The 21,091-nt window shown below is 37.8% G+C and overlaps 1 protein-coding gene across 1 annotated transcript; it reads left to right on the top strand.

The window, feature by feature from the left end:
- The first annotated feature begins 266 nt into the window (after positions 1 to 266).
- LOC144665328 (microfibril-associated glycoprotein 4-like) lies at positions 267 to 9,150 on the top strand. Its single transcript, XM_078526560.1, has 7 exons — positions 267 to 332; positions 2,160 to 2,268; positions 3,939 to 4,047; positions 6,888 to 7,103; positions 7,556 to 7,624; positions 7,893 to 8,276; positions 8,708 to 9,150. The coding sequence occupies exons 4-7, from the start codon at positions 6,890 to 6,892 to the stop codon at positions 8,971 to 8,973; spliced, it is 933 nt and encodes a 310-aa protein (XP_078382686.1). The 5' UTR covers positions 267 to 332; positions 2,160 to 2,268; positions 3,939 to 4,047; positions 6,888 to 6,889; the 3' UTR covers positions 8,974 to 9,150.
- The last annotated feature ends 11,941 nt before the right edge of the window (positions 9,151 to 21,091 follow it).

Here is a 21,091-nt window from a genome sequence, read left to right as displayed (position 1 = left end):
CGTCGTTAATTTTTTCATATAACAAACAAAATGAATTTTTGCACTAGTTTTAGCTTATGTGGACATGGTCTAGTAAAAAAATCAGGAGAAGAAAAATATTGGGCATGCTCTGTCTAAAAGTTCAACTGGCAACAGCAAGTCACGAAAGATGTAAACAGCACTGAAACGCAATTTAACAAACTTGACAGATGTCAATTTTATATCTTATTGTTGCTAATTACAGCCTCGTAAAGCACGGAAAGCCACCGATCACATTCAGTTCTCCACAAAGAGCTACTGAGTAAAGAAGGTTTAGAACTACGAGAAAACCTAAACAAGAGACCCACATTGCGGTGAGTAATTTTTTAATCCAGTCTGCATTACTTACAGCTTAGAAATATAGTTGAACGCTTTTCCTTGGATAGTGCTAAACGCGCAAACGGGGAATGTTCTTACTGAAAACAATTTCTGTTCGTTTTAAAAAATAGGCTGCGAAATTAATATTTTTCGTAGAAAGCCGAGCCGCAGATAAACTAAATTTGAGAGTAATTGCTTATTTCCAAACCGAATGGAAAATGTTTCAAACTATAATTTTTTCATAGTGGATTCTGTTTATAAGAAAAGCGGGGCTTTTCCGCTTCATTATTTATTAGGCAACTTATTCCTTAAATAAAGGAGCGGAGAAAAACTTAATTTGAGAGTAAATGCTCATCTTCAAACCGAATGGAAAATGTTTCAAACTATAATTTTTTCATAGTGGATTCTGTTTATAAGAAAAGCGGGGCTTAAATTCCGCTTCATTATTTATTAGGCAACTGATTCCTTGAATAAAGGAGCGGAGAGAAACTTAATTTGAGAGCAAATGCTCATCTTCAAACCGAATGGAAAATGTTTCAAACTACAATTGTTTTTTCATATTGGATTCTGTTAATAAGAAAACCGGGGCATTTGATTTCGTCCATCGCGTACAACAACCGCTCGTCAGACATGTAATAAAGAAAAGAGCTGCCACATTCTTCGAAATGTTTGGAGCAGTTAATAATCAGACAACAACACCCTAAATGATTATCACCAAAGTGCGCAGCAATAAAGACTAGTAAAATTACAATGATAAATCGAGCATTTTTTGAAGTGAATTCAAAGGGCTTTTCCTGCCCAATCAGGAGGCAGTATTCAGAGAGCAGTTTGGAACTGGGCACATTTCCATCGATCCTGATTTTCTTCGCCGACTTTTTCCCGCCGTTTCGACATTCACTCGCCACCTCTAACTGCCCCTTGGTCTCCAAGGATGCTGAATCATTGCTTGTTTGTTAAAATAATTGCCAATGTTTATGTGTATGAGCTTTGAATCAATAAACAAGAAATTTATTGCAGAGAAAATGTAAGCATTTCATTTTTTGTTTTTAAAAAAACAAGGAAAAGAAAATATTAAGAGAATTACAAGCTTTTAGCTACAGTATATTTTAGCAGAATAATAGCTGCATCTAAGCCGAATGTCAAGTATGATGGCTACATCTGAGCATAATTTCTAACAAAAATGATATGAATAGAATTGAGTGTGCAGAATCGATATCATCGACAAGGATTAAGAGCAGAATTAATAACTCTGAGCAGAATTCTAAGAAAAAACGTCTTTCTGAGCAGAAATGAGAGCAGTATAATGTCCAACAGTAAAAGCGATTATTACGACCACTGACGAGGGACCAAATTAGCCAACACATTTTAGAAGAAACATTAAAACAAGACTGTGGCAAGATATTGATCTGAACATAGCGCATCTTTAGTTAGAACAATTGTGTCAGTATTGTCGGAATTGTCAGAAATGCTAGGTAACTTCCTCGTGCAAATTCTCTGCTCGCAATAAAAAAATATCAAATCAAACAATACAAGCGATCGCATTCTATTTCTTCTTTAAATTTTTTTGCATTTTTAATAATGTTTTCTTATTTAGTAATGATCGTCGTTAATTTTTTGATATAACAAACAAAATGAATTTTTGCACTAGTTTTAGCTTATGTGGACATGGTCTAGTAAAAAAGCAGGAGAAGAAAAATATTGGGCATGCTCTGTCTAAAAGTTCAACTGGCAACAGCAAGTAACGAAAGATGTAAACAGCACTAAAACTCAATTTAACAAACTTGACAGATGTCAATTTTATATCTTATTGTTGCTAATTACAGCCTCGTAAAGCACGGAAAGCCACCGATCACATTCAGTTCTCCACAAAGAGCTACTGAGTAAGGAAGGTTTAGAACTACGAGAAAACCTAAACAAGAAACCCACATTGCGGTGAGTAATTTTTTAATCCAGTCTGCATTACTTGCAGCTTAGAAATATAGTTGAACGCTTTTTCTTGGATAGTGCTACACGCGCAAACGGGGAATGTTCTTACTGAAAACAATTTATGTTCGTTTTAAAAAATAGGCTGCGAAACTAATATTTTTCGTAGAAAGCCGAGCCGCAGAGAAACTAAATTTGAGAGTAATTGCTTATTTCCAAACCGAATGGAAAATGTTTCAAACTATAATTTTTTCATAGTGGATTCTGTTTATAAGAAAAGCGGGGCTTTTCCGCTTCATTATTTATTAGGCAACTTATTCCTTGAATAAAGGAGCGGAGAGAAACTTAATTTGAGAGTAAATGCTCATCTTCTAACCGAATGGAAAATGTTTCAAACTACAATTGTTTTTTCATATTGGATTCTGTTAATAAGAAAACCGGGGCATTTGATTTCGTCCATCGCGTACAACAACTGCTCGTCAGACATGTAATAAAGAAAAGAGCTGCCACATTCTATGAACTGTTTGGAGCAATTAATAATCAGACAACAACACCCAAAATGATTATCACCAAAGTGCGCAACAATAAAGACGAGTAAAATTACAATGATAAATCGAGCATTTTTTGAAGTAAATTCAAAGGGCTTTTTCTGCCCTATCAGGAGGCAGTATTCAGAAAGCAGTATGGAACTAGGCACCTTTCCATTGATCCTGATTTTCTTCGCCGATTTTTTCCCGCCTTTTCGACATTCACTCGCCACCTCTAACTGCCCCTTGGTCTCCAAGGATGCTGAATCATTGCTTGTTTGTTAAAATAATTGCCAATGTTGATGTGTATGAGCTTTGAATCAATAAACAAGAAGTTTATTGCAGAGAAAATGTAAGCATTTCATTTTTTGTTTTTAAAAAAACAAGGAAAAGAAAATATTAAGAGAATTACAAGCTTTTAGCTACAGTATATTTTAGCAGAATAATAGCTGTATCTAAGCTGAATGTCAAGTATGATGGCTACATCTGAGCATAATTTCTAACAAAAATGATATGAATAGAATTGAGTGTGCAGAATCGATATCATCGACAACGATTAAGAGCAGAATTAATAACTCTGAGCAGAATTCTAAGAAAAAACGTCTTTCTGAGCAGAAATGAGAGCAGTATAATGTCCAACAGTAAAGGCGATTATTACGACCACTGACGAGGGACCAAATTAGCCAACACATTTTAGAAGAAACATTAAAACAAGACTGTGGCAAGATATTGATCTGAACATAGTGCATCTTTAGTTAGAACAATTGTGTCAGTATTGTCGGAATTGTCAGAAATGCTAGGTAACTTCCTCGTGCAAATTCTCTGCTCGCAATAAAAAAATATCAAATCAAACAATACAAGCGATCGCATTCTATTTCTTCTTTAAATTTTTTTGCATTTTTAATAATGTTTTCTTATTTAGTAATGATCGTCGTTAATTTTTTGATATAACAAACAAAATGAATTTTTGCACTAGTTTTAGCTTATGTGGACATGGTCTAGTAAAAAAATCAGGAGAAGAAAAATATTGGGCATGCTCTGTCTAAAAGTTCAACTGGCAACAGCAAGTCACGAAAGATGTAAACAGCACTAAAACTCAATTTAACAAACTTGACAGATGTCAATTTTATATCTTATTGTTGCTAATTACAGCCTCGTAAAGCACGGAAAGCCACCGATCACATTCAGTTCTCCACAAAGAGCTACTGAGTAAGGAAGGTTTAGAACTACGAGAAAACCTAAACAAGAAACCCACATTGCGGTGAGTAATTTTTTAATCCAGTCTGCATTACTTACAGCTTAGAAATATAGTTGAACGCTTTTTCTTGGATAGTGCTACACGCGCAAACGGGGAATGTTCTTACTGAAAACAATTTATGTTCGTTTTAAAAAATAGGCTGCGAAATTAATATTTTTCGTAGAAAGCCGAGCTGCAGATAAACTAAATTTGAGAGTAATTGCTTATTTCCAAACCGAATGGAAAATGTTTCAAACTATAATTTTTCATAGTGGATTCTGTTTATTAGAAAAGCGGGGCTTTTCCGCTTCATTATTTATTAGGCAACTTATTCCTTGAATAAAGGAGCGGAGAGAAACTTAATTTGAGAGTAAATGCTCATCTTCAAACCGAATGGAAAATGTTTCAAACTACAATTGTTTTTTCATATTGGATTCTGTTAATAAGAAAACCGGGGCATTTGCCGCTTCATGATTTCGTCCATCGCGTACAACAACCGCTCGTCAGACATGTAACTAAGAAAAGAGTTGCCACATTCTTCAAAATGTTTGGAGCAATTAATAATCAGACAACAACACCCTAAATGATTATCACCAAAGTGCGCAACAATAAAGACGAGTAAAATACAATGATAAATCGAGCATTTTTTGAAGTGAATTCAAAGGGCTTTTTCTGCCCTATCAGGAGACAGTATTCAGAAAGCAGTTTGGAACTGGGCACCTTTCCATCTATCCCGATTCTCTTCGCCAACTTTTTCCCGCCTTTTCGACATTCACTCGCCACCTCTAACTGCCCCTTTAAATAATTGTTAATGTTTATGTGTATGGGCTTTGAATCAATAATTTTAAGGAAAAGAAGAGACAAAATTACAAGTACACTTGATACATTTTGGTAGAATAATAGCTGCATCTAAGTCGAATTTTATGTATGTTGACAACATCTGAGCAGAATTTCCAACAGTAAGGATATAAACAGATTTGAGTGGACAGAATCGTTATAACCAACGAGATTGAGAGCAGAATAATTAAATTTGAGCAGAATTCCTACCAGAAAACATCTATCTGGGCAGAATCGAGAGCAGTATAATATCCAACAGAAAAAGCGATTCTAACGACCACGAGTGGAGGACAAAATAAGACATTGTTTTTTGAAGAAACATTAAACCAAGACTGTGCAAACAGGATATTTATTTTGCAAAAATAAATGGTTTTATGTAGGTTGTTACATAAGTCTTTAACAGCTTCCGCTGAAATTCCCTCAACTATCACCGGTTACATATTCGCGGGCTTTTAGGTCACGAAGGCGCGGTTACATCGACTTTTCGCTCATGGCTGTCAACGAATGAAGAAAATTTTCATGCGAGCTTGGTCGAGCAATCAACTTTAATCGCTTGTATTCTACAATCAGAGATCCAACCATTGCAGCCTGTCGAAGTAACGAATGGCAAGGATGCTCAATTTACAAGTTAAATATCTGATTTTTGGTTGGATTGCTAGCAAGATGGCATATGATCTTTGACAGTTTTTCGACGCCAGCTATCGAGGGCGACTGTCAGCTTTCATGTTTTTTTTGAAAATAGCGCAACTTTTGGAGCAACTGTATCAGAATATTCGGCGTTTAACATAGAAATGCTAGGTAACCACCTCGTGCAAATTCTCTGCTCGCAATAACAAAAATTTAAATCAAACAAAATTTAAAATGTATTGCATTTTAATGAAGTTTTCTTATTTAGCAATTTTCGCCGTTTTTTTTAAATAGTTTACAATTGAAATTTTTGCATTAATTTTAGTCTATGTGGACATGGTCTTAAGATTCATCAATCAACAGAAAAAATGTTTCTGTGCTGATATAAAATCCCTAAGGATCTTAAAATCTTGATAAAAATTGTACCATACATTAGACATTCGCAGATCATGGACGTGATACAATTGCTTTTGTTAAAATAAACAACTTAATTGGGTCAAAACATCAACTTTCGGGCAAATGAAGTGCTCTATTAAATCCTCCTTATCCAAAGTCTTTATGTTTAAACTTATTTCTTCAATAATCAAAAAAATGCAAATTAATTCTCAAGTTCTGGTCTTTGCAGCAGCTATACTTTTCATTGTGGATAAGTTGTTCTAATTTATGCAGTAGGGGTGCAAGCCCATTCGCATGTTTGCCTTGTCGTAAATTTTCAACAATTTTACAACAGCCGGAACAAAAAATTACCTACTCTTTTAAGGAGTGTAAAAAGACATTTTTATGTCAACAATGCTGTGGAATGGCCTAATTGGAATTTTATTTTGATGGTCTGACATGACCGTGGGCAGTAGGCTGCAAATGATCTTTTCGAATAAAGACTGTCCTTCTAAGATCTCAAATAAACAAACAAAAGCTCAAGCTTATCAATACTTTCATTAAAATTTCTTCAAAAGATGTCGTTCGACGTTTTTTTAACTTAGCTAGTCGAGAAGGACCGCAATCTTGAAAGACCTTCATTTACCAGCAATATGCGAACATATCAAGAGCAAAGAAACGCACCATAGTTATATTTTTAACATAATCACAGTAGAAAAGGGTGACATTTAAGGAAGGTGAAGAAGCCCTTCAAAGCCATTGGCACGGCCCCACCCTAAAAACGAGACACTGGAAAGTGCTCCCAGCTATCTAGCTGGTCATTTTGTAAAGTGATTTTCACCATTTTGAGTCACGTGGCAAAACTTCGTGTGGCACCACCTGAAGAATATTACTTTAAAGAACCACAATATCTACCATTTTTCTGTAAATCTAAGATCCTTTTAGTCAAGTTGTTGCTAAACTAAAGGTTTAAAAACGGTGATTCATTTGCAGGGTATAACTTACAACGCATTTTCATTCCACAGAAATGGCGACTCACATGAAGATTGTCCTTTTGACATTTTTGTTGTTGCTCGTGGTTGTAATGGATGTGAAACCCGTCCTAGCTAAGGGAGGAGGGCTTAAAAAAAGGGTAAAAATATTGGAAAAAAGCATGACAGAACTGAAACAAAGGATGGAAGAGCAGGAAGAAACGGATAAAAAGCAGGATGAAACGATAAAAGCACTGGAAGAATGCAAAGGTAAATATAAACATAATGCAATATTTATTTACATATAATATTTATCGTTACTAATTATTAAAAGAATATGAGCACTAGACGAATGCTAGGGTAAGTGCACACACCATTGGTCTAATATCCTGGCCGGCAGAATTGAAAAGGCATATATATTCAACACATACGCTTCAGGTAAGTCTTCTTCACAATAACGCTGTCAAAGTATTCTTCTTTGCCTGTATAATGAACGATGATGATGATGATGATGATGATGATGATGATGATGATGATGAAGTTTTTGCAACAAATTTTCTATTTTACCATGGTTGCTTATTTCACAGTTAACATAATAACTAAAATATGATAACTATTTATGTAAAGCGCATTAGATCATATATGCATGGATTTTGCGCTATAGAAATAAATAATAAAGTTAAGTTAAAGCTAAAGTAATTTCACAATGTTTTTTCTTTCAGCCTGCTCAAAGATAAAAGAACTTAATGAAACGCTCAGTGGGTTGCAGGAAAAGATCAAACCCAAACCAGGTAAGTGGAATATAGCCTCTTTCATTGTGCCACATTTTTTTTCTTTGCTAGAAAACAGCTTTCTTTTTTACAACTCCTCCAGCGTAAGTTCTCGCCATTTATGTTTGATCCGTTCTCGTCAGGGACAAACCGTGTAACGATTTCAATTTGCGTAAAGCAGCATCTGACTAATATTCAACTTTCGTTAATCACCTAATTAGAGCATTTTCTTTTGATAAGGCTTTGTCTGTCCTGAGATGATAGATACCGTAATTTTTTTGTTACATAGCTGGCAATACGAACTGTGCTGAGCTGTACAAATCTGGAAAACAAAACAGTGGTGTTTACAAAATCAGCCCTGACGGATTAGATGCCTTTGATGTGTTTTGCGATCAAACAACAGACGGTGGTGGGTGGTCAGTTTTCCAGAAGAGACAGGACGGCTCGGTCGATTTTTACCGCGGTTGGGATGACTACAAACGAGGCTTCGGCAATCTAAATGGTGAATTCTGGCTCGGCCTAGAAAAGATACACCGTCTGACCAGCAGTGGACAATACAAGCTACGTGTTGACCTGGAAAGCTTTGATGGAAAAACTGCCTATGCCGAGTACGACACCTTTGAGGTGGCAAGTGAGGAAGATAAGTACCAGCTTACCGTGGGTAAATACTCAGGTAAATGTTCGTTTTATAATCCTCGCCGTTTTATTTATTAATATTATATTTTTGACTGTTTACCACTTTACTGTTTATCACTTGACGTTTACCACTTAACTGTTTATCACTTGACGTTTACCACTTAATTGTTTATCACTTGACGTTTACCACTTAACTGTGGTAAACTTGACTCTTTGTAACCGCCGACCGGTTAGCTCAGTAGGTAGAGCGCCAGAAAAGCGAGCCCGAGCGGTCTCGAGCTCGGGTTCGAGTCTCAGACCGGACTGGGCTTAGGGTCTTACAGTAACTGAGGAGAATATGCTGGCTTTGCAATGACATCTGCAAATGAGTAGATGTTCTGGTCTTCTCGGATAAAGACGATAAACCATAGGCCCCGTCTTCTGCATAGTCATTTCATTCTTCATAGCTTTTTGCTTTATTTGGTTTAGGAACCGCTGGTGATGCGCTGTCTTATCATAATGGTTATCCATTCACAACAAAAGACCAGGATAACGACCTCTTCAACGATAACTGTGCCGATTTTGGTAAAGGAGCCTGGTGGTACGTTATTTGTTACCACAGCAACCTGAATGGTCCCTACCATAAGGGACAATCTTTAGGTTCTGAAGCAATTACTTGGGAGTTTTGGAAACCAAATTCTAAATCAATTAAAAGAGCTGAAATGAAGATCAGACCGGTTAATTTATTAATCTAAAAATCCTTTTACGTCTTAAGTTGAAATTGTTTAAAAGCTACAAAAAGTAGCTAAACGTGGTATAAATAGTGGGAGAATCTTTCAAGTTAATTTGGGTAACGTTTCGCTTTCAGTTTCTACTTCTTTTTGATCTTAAAAATGCTAGAACTACTATTGGTAAGCTTAGGTTTATTGCTGTAACGGTATATATTATAAGCTCTCGCATTATAGATTATACTGGAAACTTAATGTGCAGCTATCAATAAACAAGTTATCCAATACATTGGTTGTTTGTTACGTGTTTTACTTTACTTAATTATGTAAAAAGATCATTGGGTAAAAAGTAGTCGGTGGGCGAGAAAATTATTGTCACTTGGAGGAAGGCCAAGCCGGATATGAGCGATTTATTATCAGAGGTTGTACCAAATCGCACAGGCTCCTTGCTCAAAGTCCAAACCAAGATCGTGTAAGCCACGTCAACATGTCGCAGCGCAAGCAATAAACGCTTTGATCAATTATTATCTCGTTCCAGTCCAGGCGTTCTTGACTCCAAGGAAAAAGCATTATATTATATACGCCGGCCACGCAGGCTACCGCTGTCACTGATACTGCGAAAAAACGCTCTAAGTGGGAAAAGTACAGCGGACATTGTTTGCGTTTAAGATTAAACGGCTACAAGTGTTGAAATAAACTTGTTTCTGTTGTGTACGTCGCGTTAATTACCTTCATATTGAAATGTTATCCCCTCTTTTGCGTTAATTTCCTTTATTGGGAAGTAATTTTTCCTTCTATTGGCGTTAATTTAAGTCGCGTTATTTTAAAATACCTTAATTAACACAAGCGTTAATTTCCTATTTAACAATTAGACTACGAGCCCGAGTTTTCTATGAGCAAATAGTCAACGAGGCGCAGCCGAGTTGACTATCGCTCATATAAAACGAGGGCGAGTAGTCTAATTGTTTTAGTAGAAACTCTAAAGGATTGCAGACCAAAACCTACAATATTGTGCACTTTGAAGACAAAAATCAAGAAAATTTACCGCCTAAAAGCTACTCGCGCGCGCGACTGTTTTCTATCGGCGAATAGAAAACAGTGGGAGAACCAATCAGATTCGCGGATTTCCAATAGAACACAGCTGAGTTTCTACTAAAATAAGGTAGTCATTAAGCGTATAAGGGATTAAGATATATTATATTATGTCAAACGTTCCCGAGACATCACTAATGTCCAGGATTGAAGGCAGGTATCAGTTGTTTAATAAGCACTCCATGGCTGACTGTTATTTGACATTTCCATAGTATAACTTCATATATGACAGAATTTGGTGTATTTTGGTAAACTTTTATTTATGAGGACACTTTGTGATACCTGTTATGAAGAATGTGTATCTTATTAGCGTTTAATCCTGGACATATCTGTCGTACACGTGATGCCTTATTTTGTATCTGATCTATTTCTGCAAAATTTAACAAGGCATTTTTTAAACCAATTGAGTAGCAAAATTTTGAAAAAATAATCCTAACTTGAGCATTTTTTTCTGAAGAAAAAAACGAGCATTGCTAGGAATATTAAAATGCCTTGGGCGGTACTCAGGTATGTGCTGCCCGGGTTTGGAAAGCAGCACCCCGTTTTAGAAAGAATTTGCATTCAAAATGGACCCCGTTGTAGAAAAAAAATCAGCGATTATCATAATTTAAAAACCCCATTTTGGCTGCTGATAACTTGAAACGTTTGTGTGCTCGACATATTTAATCAAAGATCTCTTCGAGATATCGACTTTTTTTGCATGAGGTTAGTATGAGTAGAAGGTTTATCCTGGGCATTGTTGTTCGAACATATCATGGAAGAATTCAAACGTCTTTCAGTTCAAGCATTTTTTATTTTCGCGAAGTAAATGCTGTATTTGTCAGTCGCGACGACTGGGTGCTTTGCGACTCATATACTTTGGCTTGGTTAAAAAAGGTAAACTTTGACGTTTGCCTTTAACATGTTTAATCGAAATAGTCGTTTCCTTTCGAGTTAGAAAGATTTCTACTCGGCCTAATGCAGAAAAATAACGCCTGATCGCAGGTTAGGTTACGCACGACAGAGTTACCTTTTGTCTCGTCACGCAATCTTAACCCCACACTGAGAAGTAAATTTTCGTTTGGATATTACCAAAAGCCGCTTCTCCTCGCGTTATTCTTTACCTTACAGCTACACATGCCATTTCTAACGACTACATTTCCAGCAAAACAGTTGCTGTTATTTTTCTAATTGCGATCGATGCATTTACTTCTGAACAGAAGAAACGTTTAACGTTTACTTACTACTTCCACCGGAAGTAATTTCACAACAGGCTACAAAAACACTTATAAATATCACTTAACACATTTAATGATGTTGCAATTAGCGAGGCGCACTAATGACGTCACAGAATTTAACCCCCGGTGTGAGTCAAAATTCAAACAAACAAACCGCTCTCTGTAAGAGCAATGTATGGTTGGCGGCCACTTCGGAGGCATATTTAGCGATTGTTTCACAAAACCATGGCCAGATTGGCTCGGATTTCGAGAGAAAGCCTTACCTGTGCAACGTAGAAAGCTCAAACCGTGGTTTGAAACAAAAGGTTTGTCAAACAGAGCGATTATTCAATAAATGTGTAAAATGTTTTACTCTCAGTTATTGAATGGATTATAAAGGCCCGATTTGCTGCCGGGATTTGCTGAAAGAAAACATTTATTTTTATGAGAAATGCAAAACGTTTACACTGTTCTTAGTGGCACATTTTCCAACACAACAGAGCTAACCTCAGATTTATGCCACCACAAAATTACACAAAGAAACGCTCGTCCGATCGGTCCCCTTGCCTGACCCGAATATTTTAAGAGGTCAATTTCGTTACACAATTGTCGCGGCAAATACTATATAATATACACTGATCGAGCTCGGCAGCTGTAGCTGCAGTCTGTAATAGTAATGGGGATAAATAACAGCTTTATTAAAATCAAACCCGCCGTCAATTCCATTAGAAAGGCGTTTGAATAGCATAATATTTTCGCCCTCTATCTATCATGTGTCGAAACAGATCGGATGACTGGCGATCAGTGCTGTCAAATTCGGGAAGAATTCTGAATTTCTTGCAACCGACGATCTTTCCGGTGCTTAAATAAAGCAATCCTTCGCAATTATATAATTCGATAGTAATTCGCTATCCGCCGCTTAAATTTCTCGGCAGCCTGAATAATTTTGCACTGGGAATCAAGGTGTTATTGCCGGATCTTCGACTAATAAATTCAATTTTGGGCCATTTTTTGGATACCTTCAATCTGTTTTCACTTACTAAAGCAAAAATGTTTGGAATCTATCATTTTTCGAGCCTTTCGAGAATCTCGGCCTCAAATTGTGTCGGTCCCCTCCATACAAAGTCTTTGCCCAAACTAAAATTGTTGTCCGACTCACGCAGAGGGGGGGGGGGACTCAACTCAGCAGACAATTGTCACGAAATGAGATCCCTTTGGTTAACTATTAGCAACGTTTTAGTGTGTGAAAGACTTGTACGAGTACAAATTTGCGTTGTTAATCGTTTTAGGTTAAATTAATATTAGCGCCTAAAGACTTGTACTAGTAAAAATTGCGTTCTTAATCGTTTTAAACTTCACTGTCTTCGAGCGCTGAACCGCTTACATTCTTAATTGGTTATGTGACGTAAGATTTGGGCTACTCACGTTTTTGATTCTTATATAATGTTTGTAAATTTGACAAGTCACGTTTTTTCTACAAGAACGGAAGTGCTGAAGCACAATTGTGCAACTCAGCAGAAATAATCAATTGTCACGAAATGAGTTCCCTTTGGTTAACTATTGGCAACGTTTTAGTGTGTGAAAGACTTGTACGAGTACAAATTTGCGTTGTTAATCGTTTGAGGTTAAATTAATATTAGCGCCTAAAGACTTGTACTAGTAAAAATTGCGTTCTTAATCGTTTTAAACTTCACTGCCTTTGAGCGTTGAACCGCTTACATTCTTAATTGGTTATGTGACGTAAGATTTGGGCTACTCACGTTTTTGATTCTTATATAATGTTTGTAAATTTGACAAGTCACGTTTTTTCTACAAGAACGGAAGTGCTGAAGCACAACTATAGAGTGACACTTACAAGTCACGCGCTTTGACCACCCACAGCGGAAAGTATTCCCTTGAGAGTTAACAAGAATGCGATCCCTTCCGGTTCAGATTTGAGTCCACTAAACGCTATTCTCCTCATTTTTGCTTGTAAACAAGCAAAAAAAGTCGAAAAAATGAAAACCCCTTTCTAGATCGGGAGCCCAAATTAAAATCGCGACCCCGTTGGGAAACCCATGCTGGCGAATTCCCGTAGAGGCATTTTGGGGGAATATTCCCACCACTAACCTGTGTACAGCCTTCTCTTCCTTTGAGGGGAATCGGCTGGATCCCCTGTGGCGAGGCACTCGTCCCTCTTCACAACTTGTTGTAAATAGGCTAGGGACTTGGGCCGATTTGACCTGCGAGGTCTGAATCGAGTCTCGTGATTGACACTTAGAAAACGCGTACAAGGAAGGAATCGAAGAGAACGGAAAGGAGTCTAGTGTGGACATTGATCTATCCCTGTAGTGCGGAATATATCTCTCGGAACACGGAATTATCTCTTAGAATAATATTGTTATGTTTTGAAATCTATCAAGGAGTCAAAATAAAGAGTATGGATCGATACAGCACAGCTCAATAAACAAACAAACATCCGAAACACACCCCCTCCACCGCATCCGCTTATTCACGCCGGACTTTGAAGAGTCACGGAAGACGGATGCAATGACAACATCTTAGGTTTTGTTTTCGAATGTTTTGCCTTAGCCTAGTCAAGAACTTGGGCAAGAGTAGGAATTAAAAATAATAAAATAAAGCAAATAAATTTCTAGCAGTTCAAAATAAAGCTCAAAATCTTACCTGGTGTCACTTTTTGTCAATCTAGTGATTTCGAGAGCGCACTCGCTTGATTGGGCTGTTTTTACTGTAGTGCAATCTTTCAAAGGGTAAATGTATATCTAACTTGATTTGATAAAAGGTGTCTCCCGAAATTTGACATGACACCGTAGATCTGAAGCCCTATTTCTGTAACGAACGCTGAATGAGGGCTAATTTTAGCTCAAGTTTAACGTAAGGTACTCTAGTTTATGTGTTTTTTAACCAAAAAGACTGCATATACGGCATTTTGTTTAAATCGAGAATTCTATCAATTTAATTAAGAGTGTTTACAACTTGAAATGTGAGTCAAAATTAATACCAAGATAGACATAAGAAAACACTCGGCGGAGAGCTGAACTGTAGCTTTCTTACAGCATGCACGTCTCAAATAAACTGAACTAAAGCATTCTACATCGACATTCGATTCAACTTTAAGCAAATCAGGCGAAATATCTGAGGAAGCGGGCATGTGTTATCTCAATTGTCAACTCCATTGTCGCGGCCGGAAATGCACACGATCGCATCGCCTCCCACTAGCGAATCACAGAGAACTATGAACTATGAGTGTTAGCTAGGCGGAGAACGCCTAAAATTGAGGGAAAAAGAAAACTATGTACTCACATCAGCGCTTGAAGCGATTCCTTGGCTATCCACTTCGACATGTTTCTTTTAGAAATAACCGACAATGTCCCGGATGTATTTGAATGTGGTCGAGCGCGTAACGCCCGCTCCACAAACTTCAACAGTAAAAAACTAAGTCTTTAGCCACGGTAAAGTTCAAGCCAAATATCGTTATGACCGCCTTCAAATCAGCCCGTATAGTCTAGTTCCGAGTCCTAATTGATGTGGCTAAAGACCTTTGCTGTCTAAAGCAAGCTCAACATTATCTGTACCTGGCAAAACGAGCCGACCGGTTATCTGTGTTTAACCGCCTAAAGCTCGGTTTGAGGTACGATAACAGCCGACGCACAACTTGCAAATCGTAAGACTTTCACCTTCACGGGACTTAATGATGTCCTCCGGCAAACTTCCTTTAGACAGCAGAATGGAAAGCTATAGATCACAACTGTTCTACTAGTTAGCGCGCGCAACTAGAATTCAAATGAAAGAGAGGGGTTGGAGTTAGAGACTGGGCTAGACTAACCACAAGTAATTCTAGGGGGGAGACGGGGGGGGAGACAGGGAGGGAGAAAAAAAAGTAAGATTGCATTCACTACATTAGACAGGGCGACATTTCATTGGAAGAAAGCCGAACAATTCTCCGTATCCTCAAAAAAAAAAAAAAAAAAAATGAAACCCCATACATCCCTTAACAGCCCGATAGCCACCTTTTATCAAATCAAGGTAGATATACTCGAGTGGTAAATTGAACCTTTCTGAGGTTTCATTTTCAAATCAAAAATGACAAAAAGGAACAAATATGAAACGATATAGCATATAGGGCATATAAACTGAAACACTGACATATTCGGGCTGAAAGGAAAGTCCTGGAATCACCCAGAGAAAAGTAATGCTGAGTTATATCTGTTGAAAATGACAAAAGATAAGATAAGATAAGAAACTTTATTTAAGTGTCAAAGCCTTATAGCCTGGAAAATAAAACCATACTAATTAGGGGACACTGCTAAAAACTAAAAGCTACACTAATACTAAATATAAATACAAGTCATATAAAAATGTTATTATAATCTATGATGTAAAAAATGTTTCAAGTCGGTTATTCAAACGTTTCTCATCAAAACGTTCCGTAATGTAAACGATATGCTATTGTACGTGACATTTAAAAACCAAAATTATCGCGACAGTTTAAGGATCATATTAAAAGGCAACATACTGTACGTTTTTTTTATAGCATATTGTTGACCTCGCAAAAGAAAAATTCATATAGCTGAGTTTAAAACCGGGTAACTAGCTATAAATTGTAAGAAAAAGCGCAAAATAACAAGAATTATTCCCAATTAAACTGGGCAAACGCCTTTTGGAAGTCTTGGTGGTTAAGTTATAAAAGAAATCTGATCATTTTGAAATTAAATTCTTTCCACTTATTCGAATATGATAAAAGCCATTCACTCCGCTTCCGAAAAATTAGGCATCTTTGTATTTTTACCATTCTGTTTTTATTTTATTTTTAATTTTAACACTTTTCCACATCGCCATATAAGTCTTTTTTCTTCCAGTAAAGAAAAGGTAATTTATTTGTTTTTATCAGTCAATCACCGACGAAAGCACAAAGACCTTTAACATCCATTTATATTTGTTAACGAGACTGGTTTTGTGATTTATTTTAGACCGTCCGTGCAAATTTAGATTACTTTCAATAATATCCCTTCAAGTCATTACAATTTCGTTTTCGTCTGTACAAGCTGCATTGTAAAAAGCACTAATTTTAATTAGTTTAAAAACCTAAAACTAAGGCCCGGTTCAGACGCCGTACTTTTCATGAGCCGAACTCAATTCGAATTTGGACCGACCCAAATTGACAAAAGTACGCCTCTTGATTCAGACGCCGTACTTTTCGGCCGTTCCGAGGCCGTTCCTAATACAGTAAAATAAAACCAGTCAAAATATATTATAATAATTTATGAATTAGGATCGGCACATGAAAAGTACGGCGTCTGAATCAAAGCCGTTCCAAAGGCGTTCCACAGGCGAAATTCTCGGCCAAGCCAGGCAAGAAGAACGGGTGAGCCGTTCCAAATTGAAATACCCGTTCTAATTTGATTCAGACGCCGATCTTTTCATGTACTTAATTCAAGGAATTAGGTTCGGCTCATGAAAAGATCGGCGTCTGAACCGGGCCTAAGTTATAACGTTCTCCAAAGTTCAATACTCCCAAAAGCCCTAAGTCCAACATACTGGCACATACTATCAAGACTATCAAACAGACGAAATGGGTGTGCAGCTCGAACTAAGAGTCCGAGTGTTTAAAGCCGTCCTCATCAAGTACATTGTTCAAACGTACAAAACTAAAACTGAAACACTACTTAGACTTCAAGCTTATGCGCCGCCTAGCACGCAAATCCAAAAAAAGTGGGAAAAACGGGAACGTTCTCCCCAACCAAATGCAGGCGCGTGAACCTTTGGAGGTTAAAGGTAAAGTACAAAGATAACAAAAGAGTATAAACAAAAGTTGAAAAGTTCGAGAGCTGAGGTCACTACATTACAACTATCAATCCTTATATCCTTGAGTCAATTAACGCCGTAACGGCTCACGTGCGTTCATATTAATAAGAAACTATTTACATTCTCTGTTATTGTCACTTACATTTAGTTCCACCGAATGTAAAATACATTTGACAATACAGCCAGCTGTTTAGAGCGGTTTTCACTTGAGTGTCGAAAGTAAACTGCATTTGCTTTGGTTTTGCATTACTACGCTTAGTGATTGGCTTAAAAATCTCGCGCCACTTTCTCAGCCAATCAGAAGTAAAACCAAAGCCAATCGTGACTCGCGCGCACGTTTTCCCGCGCTTTGTGCCAGCTACTTGTACTTGCTTCGAGTTTTGATTGGTTCACTCGATTGTCTGTGCCGTTTGTATATAAGTGGCCAGAGCGATGACTTTGGTTTTGGTTTTACGATACTCAATTGAAAACTGCTCTAACAAGCTAATCTCTAAGGGATAAACAAGGGGGTAAGCAAATTGTGTGCCAAATTTCATGCTTTTATCACTCTTGTCACGATCAGGTCGTTAAGCCACCTGACTATTACCACAATTTCCTTTGTAAAAACTTCAGTGTGTTCATATGAGGAGGCGAGCTGGCTCGTTTACCGCTCAAGAGCTCGGTTTCTACGGCCGAGATCCCGAAAACCGGGTTGGAAATTTTCCCATGTGAACACTTCATTCCGGTTATCGGGATGACCATTTCTCTTCAAATACACGAGCTTTTCCGTGAAGACGACCAGTATTAGATTATTATGGCATGCTTCGACGATTTTCCAGACCAACACGACTTCGTGATGTTTAGACTTGATACAGTAACGAGAAATACGAGCGAAGGTTTTCTGTAGGTCAAATATAGTGCTCGTTCGTTAAATTAAAAGCCTCGGATGATTCTTTCATAGCTTTTCATCTCGGTGACCGGGATGAAACCTCTCATATGAACAGAAAACAAAATTCGCCCTGCTCGGTTAACGGGCTCGTATGGAGAGGCCCTTACTAGAATGGTTTCTTTTAGCTAGCGGCCAAATAAAGCTCGCTCCACGCCTAAACGCCTTTCGCTTCTCGTATTTTGTTTTGTACTCAGTGACTGTCTCACAGTCGAATAAAAGATCAGACGCGCCCCAGTATTATTCTCGTTGTCACGTGGAAAATTAAAGTAAATAAGCACTCCTAAACACGTTTTCCTATACTTGATTTTGTGAATAATGGCTGTAAGTCACATGTTCGTATGCGTAGTTCTTCGAGGGAGCTCTGAGTAATTTTCCTGTAGCGCGGAGCCAAGCATAGCTTTCAAGTTCAAAGCAAAAATACAAACTAAACGGTAAAGAAAGTGGGATAGCCAAGTCTCTTCTATGGTGTGTTGAACCAAACTCTGCCCGGTTAGACATTATGAGAGTAAAATGTCATGCTCAAAAACAGAACACAATGATGCCAGAAATATACCCAGGCCTCTCAATCAAGAGTACAGAGCAAGCGCACTGCTCATTAGGCCATTAGGTCGCCATTCTCGTTCCCAGAGCCCGCGTCCCCCTAAACCAGTGGTCGAGAAACGCGCCGGGTGTTGGTCTAGGTGGACACGGGCTCTGGGAACGAGAATGTTGCGTCGCTCAAACGTCCTGTAGATCTAAAAGAAATGATGGAGCAAATACAAAGCTTACCAAGAATAGACAATGGCAAGGTACAAGGTAAAGTCTGCATATATACGAGCCTAGTGGCCCATCAGGGTGGACCTTCTAACGGCTTCCGTAGCACTCAGCGACTTGGAGTATTTCTACTCCCCCCCCCCCCTAGATGGGATACTAGTCCATAGCAGGGTTACCCCCAGCGCTAAATTCGACGGTACCCACTAATATTACCTCGTTCCCAGGGTCTCTCTCTCCCCGCCCCCAAGAGCGAGAGAAGCGTCGGGGAGAGAGAGACCCTGAGAACGAGGTTGCCACTTATACACCTGAGTGGACAGATACGTCTCCTGCACAAGAACACAATGCAGTTCTCGGGCCAGGGCTCGAACCCAGACCGCATGATCCAGAGGCCAGTGCAATAACCATTAGGCCATCGCACCTCCCTTTCAAGAATTGTACTAACGAATAATTTCTTCGGCTCGACAAGAAAACTTTTCTCATTGGGGAAGGATAATAAATCTCTTAGCAGTTTGACATTTTAGTGTGTAGTATCGCTGTGCATTTTTACTTGTCATTTCTATCTTGGCGAGCCCGGAGAGCTTGTCAAAATACTGCAAGACTCGTAGAAATACTGACAGCCATAATACTTACTAAATTGTCTAATAAGATACACGTATTACTTAAAACCTTGCTCCCAAAGCCACTCTAGCAAACATATTTGTTCAATCAAAATAACATATTTTTAATTTGTGATAAATGCTCTATTTACACACTAAATAAACAAGGAAATTTGATTTCTACGATAAAAAGTTGACTCGGACGGTCAAATTGGACCCCTCTTGGCCATGTGAATGGCACAGGCATTAATTTCACGCTATGTACAATTGCCATTTGAACAGCACTAGTAAAACACAGTATACACTATAGCTTAAGAAATAAATGTCCTTGCTATGATAATAAACTGGAAACATCTGTCTCCAGTCAGTCCAAACCTCAATATGAGGCACTTCAATGTCTTTCATCGTCCAGAAATGCTTTTTAAGCTTAAACATTAGACTATAAAAATATATGTATAAAACTGGTATAAAAATAATACATTACAAGATATTTTGCCCAGGGACATAAGCCCTGTTTGTGATATTTAACTCTAATTGTACTGCGTTCCAGTACAAACAACTGGTATTTACATAGCAGTCTCGCATCTAGTTAAAAAAAACAGTTTGAATAAACCATCTATCGTACCCTAGAATCTAGAATTTTGCGTCAAAATATAAACTAAATTGTGAATCTTAGACTCCACATCTATTTATAGTCAGAATGCTTCTAAATAATGACTACAGTTTACACAGTGGAACCTCAAAATAACGAGTCCCTGTTATAACAAATGCACTTTCTCAGTGCCTTGGTACTTCGTTATTTAGAGCTTTCACTGTACAGCAACAACCATTTTTTCCAATTATAAATTCGTTCAATAAATGTCTTATTAACCTAGCCTACTCAGCATTTTCTGAAAGAACATCAGCCCTTGGTCTTCTCTGTACAGATGTCGCAGCCCTTGATCCATACTCCATGTCAACTCTCGCCTTGCGGACACCCCGCTATTGTGGACACTCGCTATTACGGACAAAATCCAGATCCCGGCGAAAGTTTGATTGGAAATGACTCCCGCTATTACGGACTCTCGCTATAACGGTCAGTAAACGACGCCTCGAGCGTGTCCGCTATAACAAGAGTTGACTGTATTAAAACCTAAGGCTGATAATCTCCCGGAACGGTCATTGCGATTTTTTACCAAAAGATATCTTACATCGGATCCCTGTTTAAAACTGTCCATAGTCTCTCTATTTCTCAGATCCTGTAGCGCGCGAAAATTAGCCACAAACAAAGCGGTTTTACCGAGTGTCTGGACAACGATCATCTGCTAAACAAAGAGACTGTGAACAATTTAATCATCACTATTCAATCGCTGATTAACACTAATCCAGGATTAAAATGTAACAGAGGTTTAAATCCTGTTGTTCAAAGGAGGCAAGTCACGCATGACGCACATTGCAAATTTCATTGAGTCCAAAATGTTTGTCTGTTCATTTCTGGTTTATTTTCACCACTCTGTTGTTTTTACTTCAGTAAATTACTTTTTTTTTTATCTGGAAGTAATGTTGTACACTGAAACAAAAAAACTCCGACTTCTTGTTTATGTTGACATTGCTCCTTTACGTTTCTTGACACTACAGACTTGACTGGACAATATTCTGTAGTTTTAAATTTAATGTTGCTTTGTACAGTTACACTGAAACAAATACTACTTATAATATTATATTTCTTGATACTGACCTTTGAATTTCTTGTCATTAAAACTTTACTGTGTAGAAAAAAAATACTTACAATACAA

The sequence above is a fragment of the Oculina patagonica genome, chromosome 9, assembly GCF_052425735.1.
Source record: "Oculina patagonica isolate OP01 chromosome 9, crgOcupat, whole genome shotgun sequence".
NCBI lineage: Eukaryota > Metazoa > Cnidaria > Anthozoa > Scleractinia > Oculinidae > Oculina > Oculina patagonica.
This window is presented reverse-complemented; position numbering and strand designations above follow the sequence as displayed.

Excerpts from the sequence above, each read along its gene's own strand:
- LOC144665328 (XM_078526560.1), top strand. The coding sequence starts at position 6,890 with ATGGCGACTCACATGAAGATTGTCCTTTTGACATTTTTGTTGTTGCTC. Across the intron at positions 7,625-7,892 it reads AAAGATCAAACCCAAACCAG|CTGGCAATACGAACTGTGCT; the intron begins GTAAGTGGAATA and ends TTTGTTACATAG. Across the intron at positions 8,277-8,707 it reads TACCGTGGGTAAATACTCAG|GAACCGCTGGTGATGCGCTG; the intron begins GTAAATGTTCGT and ends TATTTGGTTTAG.